This window comes from Oryctolagus cuniculus, chromosome 1, assembly GCF_051225735.1.
Source record: "Oryctolagus cuniculus isolate XC-2025 breed Fujian yellow rabbit chromosome 1, ASM5122573v1, whole genome shotgun sequence".
Lineage (NCBI taxonomy): Eukaryota > Metazoa > Chordata > Mammalia > Lagomorpha > Leporidae > Oryctolagus > Oryctolagus cuniculus.
Window position 1 is genome coordinate 53900326 of NC_142867.1, and position 16952 is coordinate 53917277.

The 16952-nt window shown below is 49.5% G+C and overlaps 1 protein-coding gene and 1 long non-coding RNA gene across 8 annotated transcripts in view; one reads left to right on the plus strand and one right to left on the minus strand.

Annotated features, from left to right (window-relative positions):
• The first annotated feature begins 4117 nt into the window (after positions 1-4117).
• Positions 4118-8211, plus strand: LOC149128402 (uncharacterized). Of its 3 annotated transcripts, none has more exons than XR_016231106.1 (3): positions 4118-5758; positions 7016-7077; positions 8073-8211. It is a non-coding gene; the product is annotated as an uncharacterized LOC149128402 (long non-coding RNA). The 3 variants fall into 3 exon arrangements; XR_016231117.1 differs by lacking the exon at positions 4118-5758 and adding an exon at positions 5820-6036; XR_016231096.1 differs by lacking the exon at positions 4118-5758 and adding an exon at positions 6667-6795.
• MICAL2 (microtubule associated monooxygenase, calponin and LIM domain containing 2) overlaps positions 7380-16952 on the minus strand; it is a 227475-nt gene continuing 217902 nt past the window's right edge. For 3 of the 5 annotated variants that reach the window (XM_051824734.3, XM_051824729.3, XM_051824718.3), the window contains 3 exons: positions 16365-16467; positions 13959-14032; positions 7380-11216 (listed from right to left, as the gene is read on the minus strand). In XM_051824734.3, coding sequence (XP_051680694.3) covers positions 11032-11216; positions 13959-14032; positions 16365-16467 — 362 coding nt within the window. In that variant the 3' untranslated portion in view covers positions 7380-11031. The remainder of the gene's footprint in view (positions 11217-13958; positions 14033-16364; positions 16468-16952) is intronic. The other 2 variants (XM_051824773.3, XM_089328592.1) reach the window with 1 other exon arrangement.

Sequence of the window (16952 nt, forward strand, 5' to 3'; positions counted from 1 at the left end):
TGAAAGTGTGTTTTGATTGCATCAGACACATAAGGACAGCTCAAAACTCTGCTCTCAGCCCTGGGGCTCTGGTCAGGGAATTGCGAGATGTGCAGATCGATAGCTGTGTGAGCTCAGGAACATCCACCCCCTTTTCTGAGCCTCCATTTCCTCACTGACAAATGGAAGTGACTGGATCAGAATAGCCATTCTCTCTCCTGGCTGTGCCTCACCATCCCAGGACCAGGAGACTGTTACAAACACCCACAGCCCTGTCTCCAGACACTTTAAGATCTGGGGATAAAACCAAAGGTTGGATATTTTTAAAACAGATCATACAGGTGTTTCCATGTTGCCAATCCACACACTGACGTGTTGGCCCTGGGAGTTACTTTCAGCTCTAACCTTCTGTGTCTGTGGCTCTCTGTTCTTTCACACGTTGCTGATATCCATTTGTAGGACAGAAGTCCTAAATACAGAATAATTTAGGAAGCACCGTGCACCGTGGTAAGGAATGCTCTGCCTTGGTGGTCTTAGTGGCTTCTTGGAGTGGGGGAGAGACACATGCCACGAGCTGTCCTGCATGCAGTTAAAAACTTGCACTGACTCCCTCCTGTGTGAAGTGGTATTTACAGTTACAGCCCAGCTGGACAGCTGCCATAGGCTTCGTCACTGGCTTCATCCTACCCAAGGGCTTGATTGTAATAGTTTATAAACTAAAAGTGCGCTGTTGTGAGACTGCTGAATCCCTTGGCCAGCCTCTCGTTGAAATCCAGACCTACATAAACCATCCTGGGAGAGAGAACCCCAGGTTCTAGTCCTGTGAGGTGATCTTGGACAAATCTCTCTCCCTCTTGTATTTTTCTTTCCATTGTCTGTAAAATGCTGAAGTATGACTAAAACGGAACATCACATATACTTAAGGTCAACAATTTCAATGCCTAGTAAAACAAAAACAGGTGCTTTTGTGCTTCCAGATCCACATTTTAGAAAATTTATAGCAGCACCATTCAAATGCTTACTAAATTGAATGAGGGGCCAGCATCACGACAATGTAGTTGGTAAAGCTGCCGCCTGGGTACCAACATCCCACATGGGCGCCAGCTGCTTTCCTTCTAATCCAGCTCCCTGCTGCTGGCCTGGGAAAAGCACCAGCAGAGGGCCCAGGTGTTTGGGGCCCTGCCACCCACATGGGAGACTTGGCTCCTAGCTCCTGATTTCTGCCTGGCCCTGTGTTGGCTGTTGCAGCCATCTGAGGAGTGAACCAACAGATGGAAGATCTCTCTCTCTCTCTCTCTCTCTCTCTCTTTCAAATAAATAAATCTTAAAATAATTGAATGAATTCATAGTGATAGTCATAGCAATGGAATAAAACTGAACAAATTGAAATCCCAAGTGGCAATAAAAATGCATCTCTCCATGTAATGTTTAGAAAAATGAAAAAAAGAAAACACACAGGAGCACAGATGGTATCATTCTATTCACAGAAGTTCAAAAACAGGCAAATTACTCTGTGATTGCCTTGGGAGGGGTAGTAGTTAGAAGGATGCAGGTACCAGTGTTGGATAACGTTCTATTTCTTGATTCGGGTACTGACATGAATGTATTCACTTTGAAACTTAATGGAGGGGCTGGCATTGTGGTGCAGTGGGCTAAGCTGCTGCCTGCAATGCTGGCATCCCATATGAGTGACAGATCAAGTCCCAGTTGCTCCACTCTCAATCCAGCTCCCTGATAATGTGCTTGGGAAAGCACTGGAAGATCATCCAAGTACTTGGTCTCCTGCCACCCACATGGGAGACGCAGATGGAGTTCCAGGCTCCTGCCTTCAGCCTGGCCCAGCCCCAGTCATTGAAACTATCTGGGGAGTGAACCAGTAATGGAAGATCCATCTCCCTCTCTCTCTCTCCCCTTCTCCCCTTCCCTCCCTCCCTCTCTTTAACTTTGCCTTTCACATAAATAAATGTCTAAAAATTAACACTGACACTTTATAATTAGAGCAATTCTTGTATGTATACTGTGCCTCAATAAATATTTACAAATTTATTACAAAACTATTTTCTAAAAATAAAGCCATAGACCATATGCTCTGTAGGGCTCATTTTCTCTTTATGATCTCCTTTTCCAACTCCCTGGGTGGTCCATGTCACTCAAAAATCCATAGATTTGGGGCCTGCACTGTGGCCCGCAGCAAGTTAACGCCCTGGCTTGAAGCACTGGCATCCCATATGGGCGCCAGTTCAAGACCTGGCTGCTCCACTTCCCATCCAGCTCTCTGCTATGGCCTGGGAAAGCAATGGAAGATGGCCCAAGTCCTTGGGCCCCTGCACCCATGTGGGAGACCTGGAAGAAACTCCTGGCTCCTGGCTTTGGATCGGTGCAGTTCCAGCCGTTGCTGCCAATTGGGGAGTGAACCATTGGATGGAAGACACCTCTCTCTCTCTCTCTCTCCTTCTCTCTCCCTCTCCCCTCTTTGTGTAACTCTGCCTTTCAAATAAATAAATAAATCTTTTTTAAAAAAAATCCATAGATCCTCAACTAGGTCCATCCTGCCCCAGGCAGTCTAACTTTGTGGCACCCTCAACTTCCCAGCACTGTTCTATCCTGGTCTTGTTATCTTTCCTCAACAATTCCAGCACTCAAGAACTGTGGTCTCCCAGGCAGGAGCCTGTGTGCTGAAGGACAATGGGTCCAGGTTGCCATCCTGCAGCCAGCAGCTCTATGATCTGTGCAGGTTGTCTAAGCTGTCCGTGCTGCAGTTTCTTACGGTGTGATGAGTGCCTCATCGGGTTGTTGGCCAGGCCAAGAGAGTTAGTCTGAACGACTCAGCTCAGTGCCTAGCAGAGAATAGGTCTCAACTCAAAAATTGTAAGATCTTATTTGAGACTCAGATGACACTATCATCATTTCCATTTTATGCGTGAGTAACTGGAAACCCTGAGCCCATGAACAACTTGCTCTGGATCACATCCTGGCCGATAACTAAGCAACATTAGAAGGCTATAGTCTTCAGAGTCTGTTCTCCCAAGGAGCCATGGGAGCCAGAATTTTTCACTGAGATTATTGTCCTTTGACTAAAGACTCTCTTTTCCAACTAGGTGAGATCTTTCTGACCAATGAGATGCAAGCAGAAGTGGGATGTGGCAGTTTCCAGGACCCATGCTAAGGACAGGCGGGACATGGGCATTCGGTTCTTTAGACCATCAGACTGTGTAATCCAGGCCAGCCCTCTTGCTGAGAATTATTGGGAAAGTGCAACAAAATGTAAACTACGTTTGCTGGATTAGCAAAGAAAATGACAGAGCCCAGATTCTGACAAAGGAGGACTCACCGAGAGGTGAACCCATCACTTTGGGACCGTTCTTCAGCCAGTGCATTTGCCAGTTGCAGCAGAGGCAACTGAGGGCTGAGACTTTGAGGATAAACACTCACGGGCAAAAGGTCAGGTGCCACTTACTTTGGGGATCCTTCAGTAAGCTTTGGTTTGGGACCCTTAACGAGTCCACTCCAGTACACAAAGAGAAAATAAAGACATTTTCAGGTAAATAAAAACACTATGGAGAAAAATTAATTGTTGACCCCCAAAAAAAGAACCAAGAAATAGTGTGGTAAAACAAAGTCATCCTGGATGGCAGCATGGTGACACAGGAATGAATAAAAAATAGATAAAAGGGAAAATAGATGGGTATATTGCAAGCATATTAATCATACAAAATCAAAAAAATAATGTCTTATGGGGCTCAAATGATATAAACCAAATTAAAATACAAAAGCATTCAAAAAGATCACTCAGATTGAGAGTGAGTCAATGAAGTTAAGAATGTTAAGGTCTAGGCATTATCCGGGAAGAAATAAAAGTGCTGGACTTTGATAAAACAAGGATCATGATGTAATCGCTAGGGTAACCATTAAAATAGTAACAGAGCATCTAATTATGAAGATAATAGAAAGAAAACAGGGGTGCTGCATCCAGGCAGCTTTTACAAATTATACATTTGGTCTGAATCTGTCATATTGAAGGCAACTTTTCTTTTGCCTTCGGTTTTTATTTTGCAGTATTACTTTTTATTGCATAGCTTAAAACTGAGGAAAGAGGTGCACCAGTCATCTCAAGGCCAATTAAAGTAAAACTCAAGGCTTTCACTAGGAAAAGGTATCTTTCCTAAGTGTACGTGTCATCTGTTATGGGTTGAATTGGGGTCCTTTTAAAATGACACAGTGAAACCCTGACATCCAGAGCCTCAGAATCTGAAACTTCTTTAGAAACGGGGTCACTGCAGACGTAATCGCTTCCTACAACAGTGAGGGAGGACATTCTGCAGGTGTCATTATGAGAAGCGGAAAGTGGGGACACAGACATGCACAGAGGGAAGCCAGGAAGGAGGCGTCCATTACAAGTGTGGGGCCACAAGCCGAGGCGTGCCTGGGACTCCCCTAGGCTGCCGAAGACAAGGAAGGGTCCTCCCCTATAGTCTCAGAGCACATGCGGTGCCAACACACCTTGGGTTTGGATTTCTGGCCCCAGAACCACGAGAAAATAAACCTCTGCCACAACCAGCCACACGGTCTCAGTCCTCTGGTCAGCAGCCCTAGGAAGTGAATGCTCCAGGGACAAGTGGGAGCCTCTGAGGATCGTGATGAGAGTTTGAGGAAGGCTGTGGATCCCAACCAAGGATCAGAGGTCATGGGATCCCATCAAAGCAGGAGAGGGAAGAGAAAAGCCAGCCAGGGTCCCTAGATGCCCTCTTTGATCGCTGGAAGCAAGGTGTGCTCTCAGGATCGAAGGGATGGGCGGGAGGCGAAAAGTGGGGAGCCTCACAGAGTGCTGCCCTTGGGGCCAGGCTACCACTGTGCATGTCCTCCAGGAGTCCTCCTTGCCTGGGTCATGATGGGGTGGAGTTGGGTAGGGGAACAAAGGCTTCTAGGAGCAGGGAAGTCCCGGGGCACTAGGAGGTTGGAAGACCTGAGCCTTAGCAAGTGCCATGGTGAAGCAAGGAGGGGGGATGTCTCAAGGATCACAGAAGATGATGTCATTCAAACCCTCTCTGACGCAGCCATGGGAGAATGTGCCCCAGGACCTTTGAAACAGGCGATGTGCTCAATCACCCTCCAAGATTCTAAAAAGGAACTGCAGAAGACAGTGGAAGGAGCCCCCCAAGCATGATAGCTGAGCATGGGCTGCAGAGGGAAAGCCTAAAACCAGCAGCTCCCACCTCAGTCCCCTGGCAGAGGAATGGGAACATAGCACGGACAGCAGCAGAGGCCACGCTTCCAAAGATGGAAGATACAAGTGCGAGCTCCCTTAGGCGAGCCAGGCAAGCAAGAATCCCAGGACCCAGAGTGCCTTTGGGTGTGTGGTCCATGCCACAGGCCACTACGAGGGCTTGCTTTCTTTTTCTTTTCCTCAACAGACAGAGCTCTCCCATCTGCTGCTTCACCCTCCTAATGGCTGCAATGGCTCAGGCCAGGCCAGGTTGAAGCCAGGAGTCAGGAACTGGATCCAGGTGGGAGGGACCCAACCACCTGCTGCTTCTCAGTGTGCACATTAGCAGGAAGCTGGATGGGAAGCAGAGCCAGGACTCAAAACCAGGCACTGTGATATGGGATGCCCAGCCCACATCCAAGTTCTTGAATGTCTCCGCCCCTGTTCCTTCCTAGGGCCGTGTCATGTGGACAACAAGGTCTTCTTTGCTATTGCTGCAATGCACCTTCTTCCATGCCCCTTCTCCAGACGGTGTGGCCCAGAGGAGCAAAAGTCTCTGCTTCCGTCTTTGCTGGGGTGGGTGGGTATGAAGGCTATTAAGACCGCAGATGTTTCCTCTTAGGGAGGAGGGTTGGATGCAGCCTAACAATGACATGGAACAAAGTCACCAAGGCTGCACGGTGTCTTCCAGAAACGCTACAGGGAAGACTTGAAGAACCGTCGTAGCCAGGTTGCTGGGCAAGAGGCTGGCCATGTGGTCAGCAGAGACCAGTTCAGAGAGACATCACCCAGGAGGGGCCACGTGCAGACTGGCGAGTGGGCAGTGCTCCCAGCTGGACGTTTCCTGGCCCCAGGTCCCGCCTCATCCCCCCTCCCTCCGGTGGACACTGCCCATTCTGACCCATTCTCACCTGTTCTACGGGGACCGGGAGTGCCGTTTGCTGTTTCTGTTGTTGGATTTGAACAGTTCAGCAAAGACAAAGTCATCTTCTGGCCGATCCCGCTTTAAGATGGGAGCCCACATTCAGCAGACTGATCCTGCGCCGAGGAAGGGAGGAAGGGAGGAAGGGAGGAAGGGAGGAAGGGATCAGCCTCGCTCCACAGATGAAGGCTCTGAGGCCCGAACGAGGCCAGGGAGCAGGAATTAGAGCCCCGTCAGAGCTTGAATGAGCAACTCTTGGCCTGGGTTGCTGTGTCTGAAGTGATGATTCTCACTGGGTTTTTTTGCTTGAACCACTAACTTGTGAAGTACATGCTTAGAGTTTTGTTCTCATATATGCAACCATGTTCCCTTGGTCATTAGGGAACTATTTTCTGCTGTCCTAGGGCTGGGAAGGGAAGCCAGGTGCCCCTGGTACATTTGGAGCTTTGGCCCAGCATCAGGCCGTGTGCTTGAAGGTCCCGCAGCACCAGGCATGCGGCTTTCCCCCTGAGGAGGGCTGGGCGCCACCCGGTCAACGGAAGATGGCAATGGGATCCTGTCTAGGATGGGAAGGGAAGCACGGGGCTGGGTGGGGATGCAGAGCAGGTTTGTGCAGCCTGGTGGGTGGGGGCCCAGGCTCCAGCGACCAGCCTCTGGGTGCAGTCACTCCGTGGGATCTGGACTGCCTTGGGTAAGTGCCTTAGCCTCTTGGTACCTCAGTCTTATTCTCCAAAACTGGGGATAATGCAAAGGATTTTGTTTTCAGCATCACAAGGGGTAATGCACCTGCAGAGCAGGTGAGAAGCGCTGCATTCTCAGTGGCTATTACCATGATCAGGGTCAGAGGGGCTCCCCAGGGAAGCGGCGGTGCCCGGAGTTTCACTTTTTTTTTTTTTTTTTTTTATTTCTAGAAATGAACTTGGAGAAGAAGCAAGCATGACATGACTCTGCCTGCTCTGAAGGTCCAGGGATGGTGAGTTACAGCAAACAGGTGCAGAGAGGCTGAGGGTCCAGGGCTCACCCAGGGGGTGCCCAAGGAAAGCTCATCAAAGATGGCCGGCTGCAGCCGCTCCCAGAGGTCCTCACTCACCACCTCCTGCTCACAACCGGCTCTCACCTGCAGCTGTACGTGAACACTTCGAAAAGCACATAGGAAATGGAACTGAAAGCTAAGCTTCTTTTGGTATACAAATTTTTGAAATCCATGCATACAATGAGTCTTTAAAACATTCATGGAAAATGTGTATCATGAAAAAAATTGCACATTTCAAAATCTTCTGTACCCAAATATCCTTTTATTTCATTTTTCCATGCACTTTTTGAAGTTCTCTGGTATATATTTTTCACTACTAGTCAATGGCAGTGCGAATCATTTCAAATAGCTCATCGGAAAGAAAGTTTTCAAACAATAAGGGGAGCTTGAGTGGCTGATGGGGGTGGGGGCTGGTTCCTGGGCCTGACTTCTTGATTACCTCGTGCACCACTTGGGAGGCATTATCTGCCTGTATTTGCTAATTTCCACGCACTGGGGGAAAGAGCAGAGAAAACCAGACAAACCTGGTCCTGCAAGAGAGTGAGTTGGAGGATGAGGCCAGGTCTGCCCAGAAGGGAGTGCCTGGCAGTGAAATTCAAAACCAGGCTTCCCGGGTAAGAAGGTGAAAAGAAATGGAGAGGCGGGGCTGGGCCCGGCCTCCCTCCTCCCCCGGCACAGCCCTGACAACAGCTTTCTTTGTGGAGACATTGCACCTGAGGTGAGCCCAGGCTCCCCGCTCCCCTCCCACTCAAATCCAATTTGCTGGGCAGGTAAGTCCTTCCAGGTGCCCCCAGGTAATCAAGCACCCACAGCCTCCCATTCCAAATCAAAGCTTTGTCCAGCTCCTTTCACGGAAAAGAAAGAGCCAGACCGAGCCCACGTGAAAGTGTTTTGATTCCTGAGACACAAAACCATTTATTTTTGCTTCGCTTCAGTTTGCAGAGCAGTGCACAAGGCTCCCGGTTGTTGGCGCACATTAATCTTTCACGAACGACTCAGCAGTGAGGCTCGAAGATAAACAGTGGGTGGAATAGTACACTTTCCCCCGGTCGTGAACCTTCTTCTGACAATAACCCCCTCCGTCTGCGCTCCCCACCGCCGCCGCCAGCCACTCTGTGGGCGCAGGCGGCAGCCCCAGCTGCCCCCTACCCCCTCTGCCCTGCTGAGGTAGTTCTCTGATAACCACCTGGGTGGGGCACGCTGCCACTTTCAGTCTGGAAGGAAAAGCCTTTAAATCTGCTTCCTGGGAAGAGAGACAGTGCTGAATTGTCATTTGCCTCCAGAACGCACAGAAAACATCAATTTCATCGCAGCTCATCAGCGTTGGAAACACCTGCCACTTCCTTTCGCAGTCGCAATTAACATGCTGCATCTCGGCATTGATTGATTCCAAACAGCCTCACGCCGCCCAAGTCAAGGTTGAAATGGAACAGTACAACTTGACATTATTTTTTCACAGTTTTAGAAACACGAACTTATTTTGATGGCCAGAGGAGCTCTGTGATGGTGGGGGATCTAAGTCTTCACGCTTGAGACGAACGTGAGGGGAATAGGTTGGGGCTTATAATAAAAAATAGTCTTTTATCTTTGCATGGGGAGGTACTTATTTCTTGATCTTTGTATTTACTTGGAGGTAGAGAGGAAGATGAGTATTCTTTGTATGTCTCAGCCTCCAGCACAGGGCTGCAGAACCCTATGGGCATGTTAAATAAATAGATCAATAGATGGAAGATTTGGAAGAGCAAGCTTAAAAAAAAAAAAAAAAAAACTGTCCTCCTGGTCCAACTTATGTAAAATCCTGCCCTTATTATTGCCTTGAGCCCTTTGGGTTAACATAGGGGTTGTACGAGCTGACTATGAAGATGATACAGGCGTGGGCAGCCATGGCGCCTTCAGCGTCCTCAGCGCTTCACCCAGTGGTCTTCTGTGGGACAGTGAAGGGGCCGCCCGGATCTCATCATAACCCCACTCATATTGCAGACACAGAAGCTGCTGCAGAATGTACACTAGCTTACTTCTAAAGGCTGATGTCTGAAAGTATTTTGTTCATCTCCATCAATCTTTAATACTGTACAACTCACTGCCCCAAACGTTGGGGTTATTTGTACATCAAATAGCTTATATAGCAATTTTACTGACAATGGGCCGTCTCCAAATTATAACACAGAAAAAACTGAATTATGAGAAAATCATATTACCAATTTGCACAAAATATACAAATAAATAAAAGTAGAGAGATAGCCAGAAGTGGCAGTTGTTATAAGAGGGTAGATAGGTGGATTGGCAGGTAGGTAGGTAGATGGATGGATGGATAGAAGACAGATAGAAGGGAGGAAGGAAAGAAAAAAAAAGCCCAGTCTTTGGAATTTGTATGCCACCCCTGAAGACTGTTTAAATTCTACCCAAAATGTTGGCAGGCTCAGAGGAAGACCATAGACATTTAATTTCTGGCTTATCAGCTGACCGGACCAGCATCAGGGACATCATCTCAGACCAAAGAGGTTGGTGGGTCAGCGCACCTGGAGAAAAATGTGGTCTTGAGGGAGAGCCAACAGCCGCAAAGCACTTCTGTCTGATGACAAACTCAGACACTCACAGAACAAGAACAGCCAGGACACAGAGTTCTCCAGTCTCTGTTTTGTCAATAACAGAGGAAATCTTCAAAGAACCCCATGGAAGGCAAAGGAGCCAGCATTTCAGGCCAGCACATCGCCATTTGAAGCCTTCTCTTCTTTGGTCTCCAAATGCAGTCCAGACACCCCAGGAATCCCAAGGTGCCCGCGCACACTCTATCCCAGCTGCCTTTTCATACTGGAAATATCATTTTTAAAAAGCCCACCATCAGTTGCCGATTTGGGAGGTGAAGTCCCTGCACGCAGCTCTCCCTGGAAGTCAGATGTGGCTTTGTCCTTGCCCTGGGCAGAGACACAGATCCCTGCAGGGGGCACTGCTCCCCTACTCCCTTTCACTTACAGCACCGGCCTCATCCGTGTTTCAGCAACAAATGGAAGAGCTTCCCTTTTTGCCATCACCAGCGCTTATTAAAAAAATAAAGCCCCTCAAAATCATTGAGTTCCTCAAAACGCTTATTATGTTGCAAGGGCCACAAGGACGAGACTGTGGGAACAAAAGCTCCTCTAAGCCCGTGGTATTTGGTGAAAACTAACAATCCCGCTGGCATGAAGCTAAAGTTGGATTTCCTTTTTCCTTTTTAATAAAATTACGGCTCAAATGTTCTATTAAACCCTCATTGCTGATGTATATTCTATTAAGGCTTATAAGTACACCTGGTAAATTAAATTCGCCCTGGATTGAATTAACACCTGCTATACCAGTTATTTGCTTTGTGTAATCAGTAATCTCAAGGTTTCTCCTCTTTCTCTGGAAGTGCAATTTAAATATTAACCTAATCTTTAACCTGCTGCTGCTTTCTGACATTTGGAAATCAGTCACCCATGAAAAAAAAAAGAAAAGAAAAGAAGGAAAATAGGGATATTTTCATGAAAAGGCAGCTTCTTAAAATTTTAAAATGTGCAACTCAATGAACTGGGGAGGAAGATGACAAGAGCCACAGGAGAATCACATCATTGTGTCATTTTATGGGGGAAAAACCACGCTGGTCATGTGCCAGGGACACCTCCACGCTGACGGCCCAGCTCGAGTCGGCTGCCAGTTTCAAGAGTCTTTGTGTTTTCTTCTTGCTTGGCTCTGGAGGGGCCTTGGGACGCTGTTGTCTGCCCGAGACAGTTCTGACCTATGAGAGAACTGCAGGAGGGTACAACTTAAATTCCAGGCATGATGGAGCCCACCGAAGCACAGACGGACGAGAAGCGTGCTGTGGCCGTCCTGATGCGGCGTTCAGCCTGCCTCCGGTGGTGGTGGGGGGGTGTCTCATCAGGTCCTGCTCAGCTGACAGCCCCTGGGGAATACAAAGCTCTCAAAATGCTGGTCCTCAGCCTTCTCTTTGAGGCGCTGTTCCTCCAAGGAGTCCACGAGTTTGTCCCTTTGCTCCACCACTTTCATCATCTCGGCGAATATCTCCTGCGCCTCGTGGACGGCGTTCTCATCTTTCTGGTTCTCTAGAGAAACAAGAGAAACAGAGGGCCTCGGGTGAGACGGGGCCCCTGGAGAGCTCTTGGCAAGGGCCTCTGGCTCGCCCTGCCCTTTAATTCCGAGGCAGAGAACAAGGAAATGAATGAAGCACCAAGGAGCTGCCCTTGAAGCCACAGGTTAGAAAGGTGGTGCTTTGTGGGGGGTCGGCTCAGATTTCATCTTGGGCAGCGACGGGGGGGAGCACGCCCTTGTGAGAAGCAGCAAGGATTGCCAGCCGGGCCCTATCGGGTGCCCCAACCTTGCCTCCCGCCTGAAAAAGAAACCAACAGAGCAACACAAAGGCCACTGAGCCGCAGGGAAGAAATCGTGAGAAGTGGGAAGGAAACCACCTGCTTCAGTGCTACTATTTCAACAACAAGAATCCCTTTTGCATTTCTAGTGAGTGTTGCACATGGCACATGGTAGCCCTGTCAGCAGAGCCCACAGCCAACCACGGAGAAGCAAAGCGAGGCCACGACTGTCTGACAGGACGAGGTTTCCAGACCCACTCTGCTTTCCCCTGGAACTTTCTGAGGGCATGCCCTTCCTCCTAATTGGCCAAGGCATCTGACTGCCTGGGGGAAACAGGATTGTGAGAAATGGAAGGGAAAGGGTAGAAAACAGGTAGTGAAGGGTGTTCTGACCCTCAAAACTGGATTTTAAGGCCAGATCTGTCAATCAGATTGTGGCCTTGGGTTGAGCCTTTTTTTTTTTTCTTTTCTTTTGACAGGCAGAGTTAGTGAGAGAGAGAGAGAGACAGAGAGAAAGGTCTTCTTTCTGTTGGTTCACCCCCCAAATGCCCGCTACAGCCGGCGCTGTGCCGATCCAAAGCCAGGTGCTTCTCCTGGTCTCCCATGCAGGTGCAGGGCCCAAGCACTTGGGCCATCCTCCACTGCACTCCCAGACCACAGCAGAGAGCTGGACTGGAAGAGGGACAACCGGGACAGAATCCAGCGCCCCAACCAGGACTAGAACCTGGGGTGCTGGCGCCGCAGGTGGAGCATTAGCCTAGTGAGCTGCGGCACCGGCCGGTTGAGCCTTTCTAAATTCCTGTGGTCCCTCCCATCCAGCACACCAAGACTGGGCGGTGAGAAGGTGCACCGGCTCTCACCAAGCTGAGTTCTGAGGTCTGGGCCGGGAAGAAAGGAGACACAAGGAATGGCAAATTAAGCAGCACAGTCCTTTTGCACGTCAGGTTTTATGGGAGGGAGAAGAGCAAGGCAGGAGAGGCCAAGAGGGAGAGCTCTGTGTTCCTGTCTCTGCATTCTGGACTCCGGAAGTCCCTAAGCAGGCAGGAGAACACTGGGGCCCCAGGACACCAGTGTGGGAAGAAGCCAGCTTGAGGGGCTGCCCTGTGTGTAAGCGGGCAGACAGGAAGAGTCTCCGTCTGCTGGATGTGGCCCACATGTCCCAGAGTTGTCCAAAGTCCCATGCTGAATGGAAGCAAGGCTGGGCAAGCGAGCCAGGGAACGCCACTAGGCTCCAAAGCACACCATGGGAATGGCAGGAGGTGGCTTCCGGCACCGCACACCTCAGCCAGCTACAGGTGCCAGCGAGGGGGCGGCAGCTGGGTGACGGGAGACAGCATGTGGGGCCTCAGGGAGTCAGAGCGCCCTACACAGCTTCCTAGTTTCCCAAGGCCACACAGACCTGCCTGTGCTCATTACCTGGCAATCCCCTAGGGAGAGATGCAGAAGGAAGTGGTGGCCAATCTCAAGACTGCACAGCTTTAGCGCAGGGAGACTGAGCGTGTCCTACAGGGCGGTTTGAATGATTGCATCAGAGTGAGGTTCCCGGAGAAGGATGCAGAGCGCCTGTTTTCTACCCTGCTTGCTAGCAGGAAGAAGCTGGTGCGCAAGGGGAGCTCAGGGACAGACAAAATGATGCAGCTACACTTTTTCTGGTTCCTTGAAGAGGAGTGAGAAAATATATGACCTTTATGCCTTAGTAAGAATTAAAAATAATAATTAATTAAAAAAACAGGATCAAGGATGGCTAATAGAGTCTGTAGTAGTATTTATTTTACTATCCTGAAACAAAGCAAATTAAATTTTTTATCAAATGTACAAACGAGGGGCTGGTGCTGTGGCTCACTTGGTTAATCCTCCGCCTGTGGCGCCGGCATCCCATATGGGCGCCAGTTCTAGTCCCGGTTGCTCCTCTTCCAGTCCAGCTCTCTGCTGTGGCCTGGGAAGGCAGTGGAGGATGGCCCAAGTGCTTGGGCCCTGCACCCCATGGGAGACCAGGAGGAAGCACCTGGCTCCTGGCTTCAGATTGGTGCAGCACTGGCCATTTGGGGAGTGAACCAAAGGAAGGAAGACCTTTCTCTCTCTCTCTCTCTCTCTAACTCTGTCAAATTAAAAAAAAAAAAAACGTAAAAAAAAATTGCACAAACGAGATCCGAGTTGCATGCTATGGTTGGCTAATTCAGGCATGTTCCGGTATTGGTATTCCTTATTTAGCCAGCGAGACAATGAACAATTCTCTTGGTAGAGGCTCCTCACAGCTGGAGTCATCTGCGCTGCTTCCGACAGGTACAGGTGGTGTGTATCACTGAATGAAGCCAAGGAAAGGCTTGCTGTGCTTGTGGTTGGCCAAGGGGAGGCTGCCTCTGAACTTTCCTCCCACTGGCAGGTGGGTCGGCCAATGCTAGGAAGGGACTCTATTCCCAGATGCCTTTCTAGGAAAAAAGTCTATCGCGAGGACCCAAAGCACATCCCCGTACTCACCCTCCTTGAGCATTTTCTCTCTGTACTTCTGCTGCAATCTGCTGTGATGATCTTCTAATTCTAGTTCTTGGGCCCTGGTAGGGGAAGATGTTCACACTTTGTAAGCACTGGGGATTTGTGTGGAATCACTGACAAATTACCCCGTGGACAGCAGCTGCTACATTTTTTTTTCTCCTTATTAGAAGTGGGGTTTTTGGATTCCTCTAAACGGAAGGTTATGCTGCTGCGGGGATCACTCCAGCTGCCTAGAGAGACTACTGATGTGCTGAACTTGAGACAGTGCTGTGACCTCAGTAGGCAGCTTTTGGAAGGCCCTCCAGTCCACCCTTTAGGGAAGAGCTGGAGGTGAGAATGGTGAAGAAATGTCTTACAACAGTCCAGGGGAGAAGTGATGACCATTTCCAATTCTTCTCTCTTGTAGGAGCAACATGACCCCAAGCCTCGCCTCTAAGAACTCCCAAATCTCTCCGTGTGATTAACAAGAGAACAAAAAAAGGACACTAATGTGAGATGTTTTGTCTGGATGGAGCAGTCAGGTGCAGACTGCTGTCCCTCTGGGTGTAGGAGATGTGGAAGGAACAGTCAAGACTACAGAGCCAAGGACACTGCCCTGTTCAATATTTTGCCTGTGTTATTGACACTGAACTTCTCTTGGCCCACGTTGGTGGCCAATGGAGGACACTGCTCAGATATTGGTTGAAGACAGAACTTCCTGGGAGGAGTTCTGTGAGCTGCCTGCTGTTACAGACCCGTTCCCATGTCAGGTGAAGGCCACAGTCTCCCCAGCAGACTCCCAGCCACTGAGCACAGCAGAAGTGTAGGAGCTGGGCCTTCCAGCCTGCCATGGATCTCCTGGGATGGCGATCCCTGCTCCCACCGGCCTGGCCAAGACTCTCTCAGAGAGGCACCGTCTCTGGGCTCCTTCTGTCCAGTTCCCCTTCCTTCCTCCTCTCTTTTTACAGCATCCTCAATCCAAAAACCTGAACTCCAGGGTATTCCAAAATAAAAAAGACATAAGGCTCAAAAGTGAATTTCAGAGCATTTCAGATTTTGGATTTTTGGATTCAGGACACTCAGCTGGTCAAGGTTATGCAAATGATCCAAAATTCTGAAATCTGAAACACTTCTTGTCCCAAGCACTTCAAAGAAAGAACACACAGCATGGAGCACAAGCTCGCTGGGGTCTGAAGACCTCCCTCGTACTTCCGCATCCATTTCCCCTCCTGCTTCACAGGCACTGTCCCCATGAATCCACTGTGCTTCTACTTCTGTCTTGGCACGTCTGCTTCCCAAAGGACTCGGGTAGACATACCCATCTTGTCCATTTTGGTCTTTTTCCGGACTAATGCCTATCCTTCAACAGAGTTCTGCCACGCCTTTGGTTCACGTGTCTGAGTTCTCCCACTTGATCTCTTTTGGGAGAGAAATCCTGGTGCACTTCCCAGGGAAGCTGCATCACCGAACAGCGGTGGCAACAGCCATCGCCTCGCTGGCTCTCTCAGGCAGGCTCTGAGCCAGCCGCTTACCTCCGAGGAGGTCTTGCCAGGTTCTCTTTTGGCCACTGCACTGTGTATTTGCATATCTTCCTCCCCTGAAACCACAGGACCCCAGAAGACAGGGACTGTGGCCATATTCATCTTTATTTCCGCAGATCCTAGCCTAGTTCCTGGCACACTGAATATGCTCGAAAAATGTTTGTTGTGTGAACTTTCCAGAGCTGGCCCCAATGCACACAGTGTGGTTGTATGACAAGGGCTTTGTAGACAAGTGGATGTAAGCAAATTACTAAATTGAGCCGAGTCAACTGAAAAACAGTAATAGAACAGATAATTCCTGAAGACCCAGACTTCTGGCCTGTTCCTAGCATGTGCTTCCTTCCTTTGCCCATAAAGGATGGAGAGGTGACCTTGGACTTCTTCAGTGTGTGCTGCGATCACTCTACTTTTCCTAGCCAGGTTGCAACCCTCATTCCAAGGGGACATGGGGACAGAGCTCAGTCCTTCGTCTCGGAAGCCACAGGGAAGCGGCCAGGCAGAGCTCACAGAGCCCTTCCCACGATTCCTCTGGCCCAGACACAGCCCTCCCCACTGTGACTGCTCTTTTAGCAAGGGCCTGGGGGACAGGGCTGGATCGGAAACCCTTTATCCAGAGGCCCTCCAGCTTCAGACTCATTTCCTGAAATCTCCTTTAGCCCCTGGACTCCACAGAGCAAACAGACAACGGAAGACTCTCTGTTCTAATGCCAGCATGATATGCAAGACGTAAAATATCAATTTGCCTCAATCACTACTCTGTATGCACAAGGAGAAAAAATCCTGGGACTTCAGCCCAGGAGGGTGAGCCGTCCCCCACCCGGCCCACCCCTCTGCTTTCAGGACGCACGGTTACCTGTGTGGCCAGACTTACATGATCAGTAGCTCCGACTCATATCGCATTAATTTATTCTTCTCCAGAACCAGCTGAAACCATTCCTGCAAGAGCTGTGCTTCATCCTGTGTGCCTGAATCTGCTTAAGGAATCAAAGGCAAATGGGTTAGATTGGCATTTCTCTCCCCAGGATCAAACTGCCCTGGAGCTACTTTAGCACAGCCCGTGTTTGTAGCAAGAAGGGCTCAGCAGGCAGCCGCTCCCTGACACCCTGTTGATGCCTCGAGGTCATGGGCATGGCAAACAGAATCCACCTGTGCCTGCTCTGGGGCCGATCCTGACAGACATTTAGGGCATGGCTATCAGCTCCAGAGGTTTATGCCGCTACTAACGCTACTAACGTTCTACTACAGCAGATCCTGTTCTGTCTCCTTGTTCATCCTGTGTAAGATTCTTAGGTATATATGCATCATATCCTTTGCCAAAGAAAATGCTGGCTGTCAGTTACTGTCTCCTTGTCCCACTGCCTACCCTAATGCTTATGGAGGACTCCCAAGGTATGTGGCTCTCTTCCTGGATCAGGGGAGCTCATGTCAGAGTTGCTCATAGAGGAATACAGCATTCTGG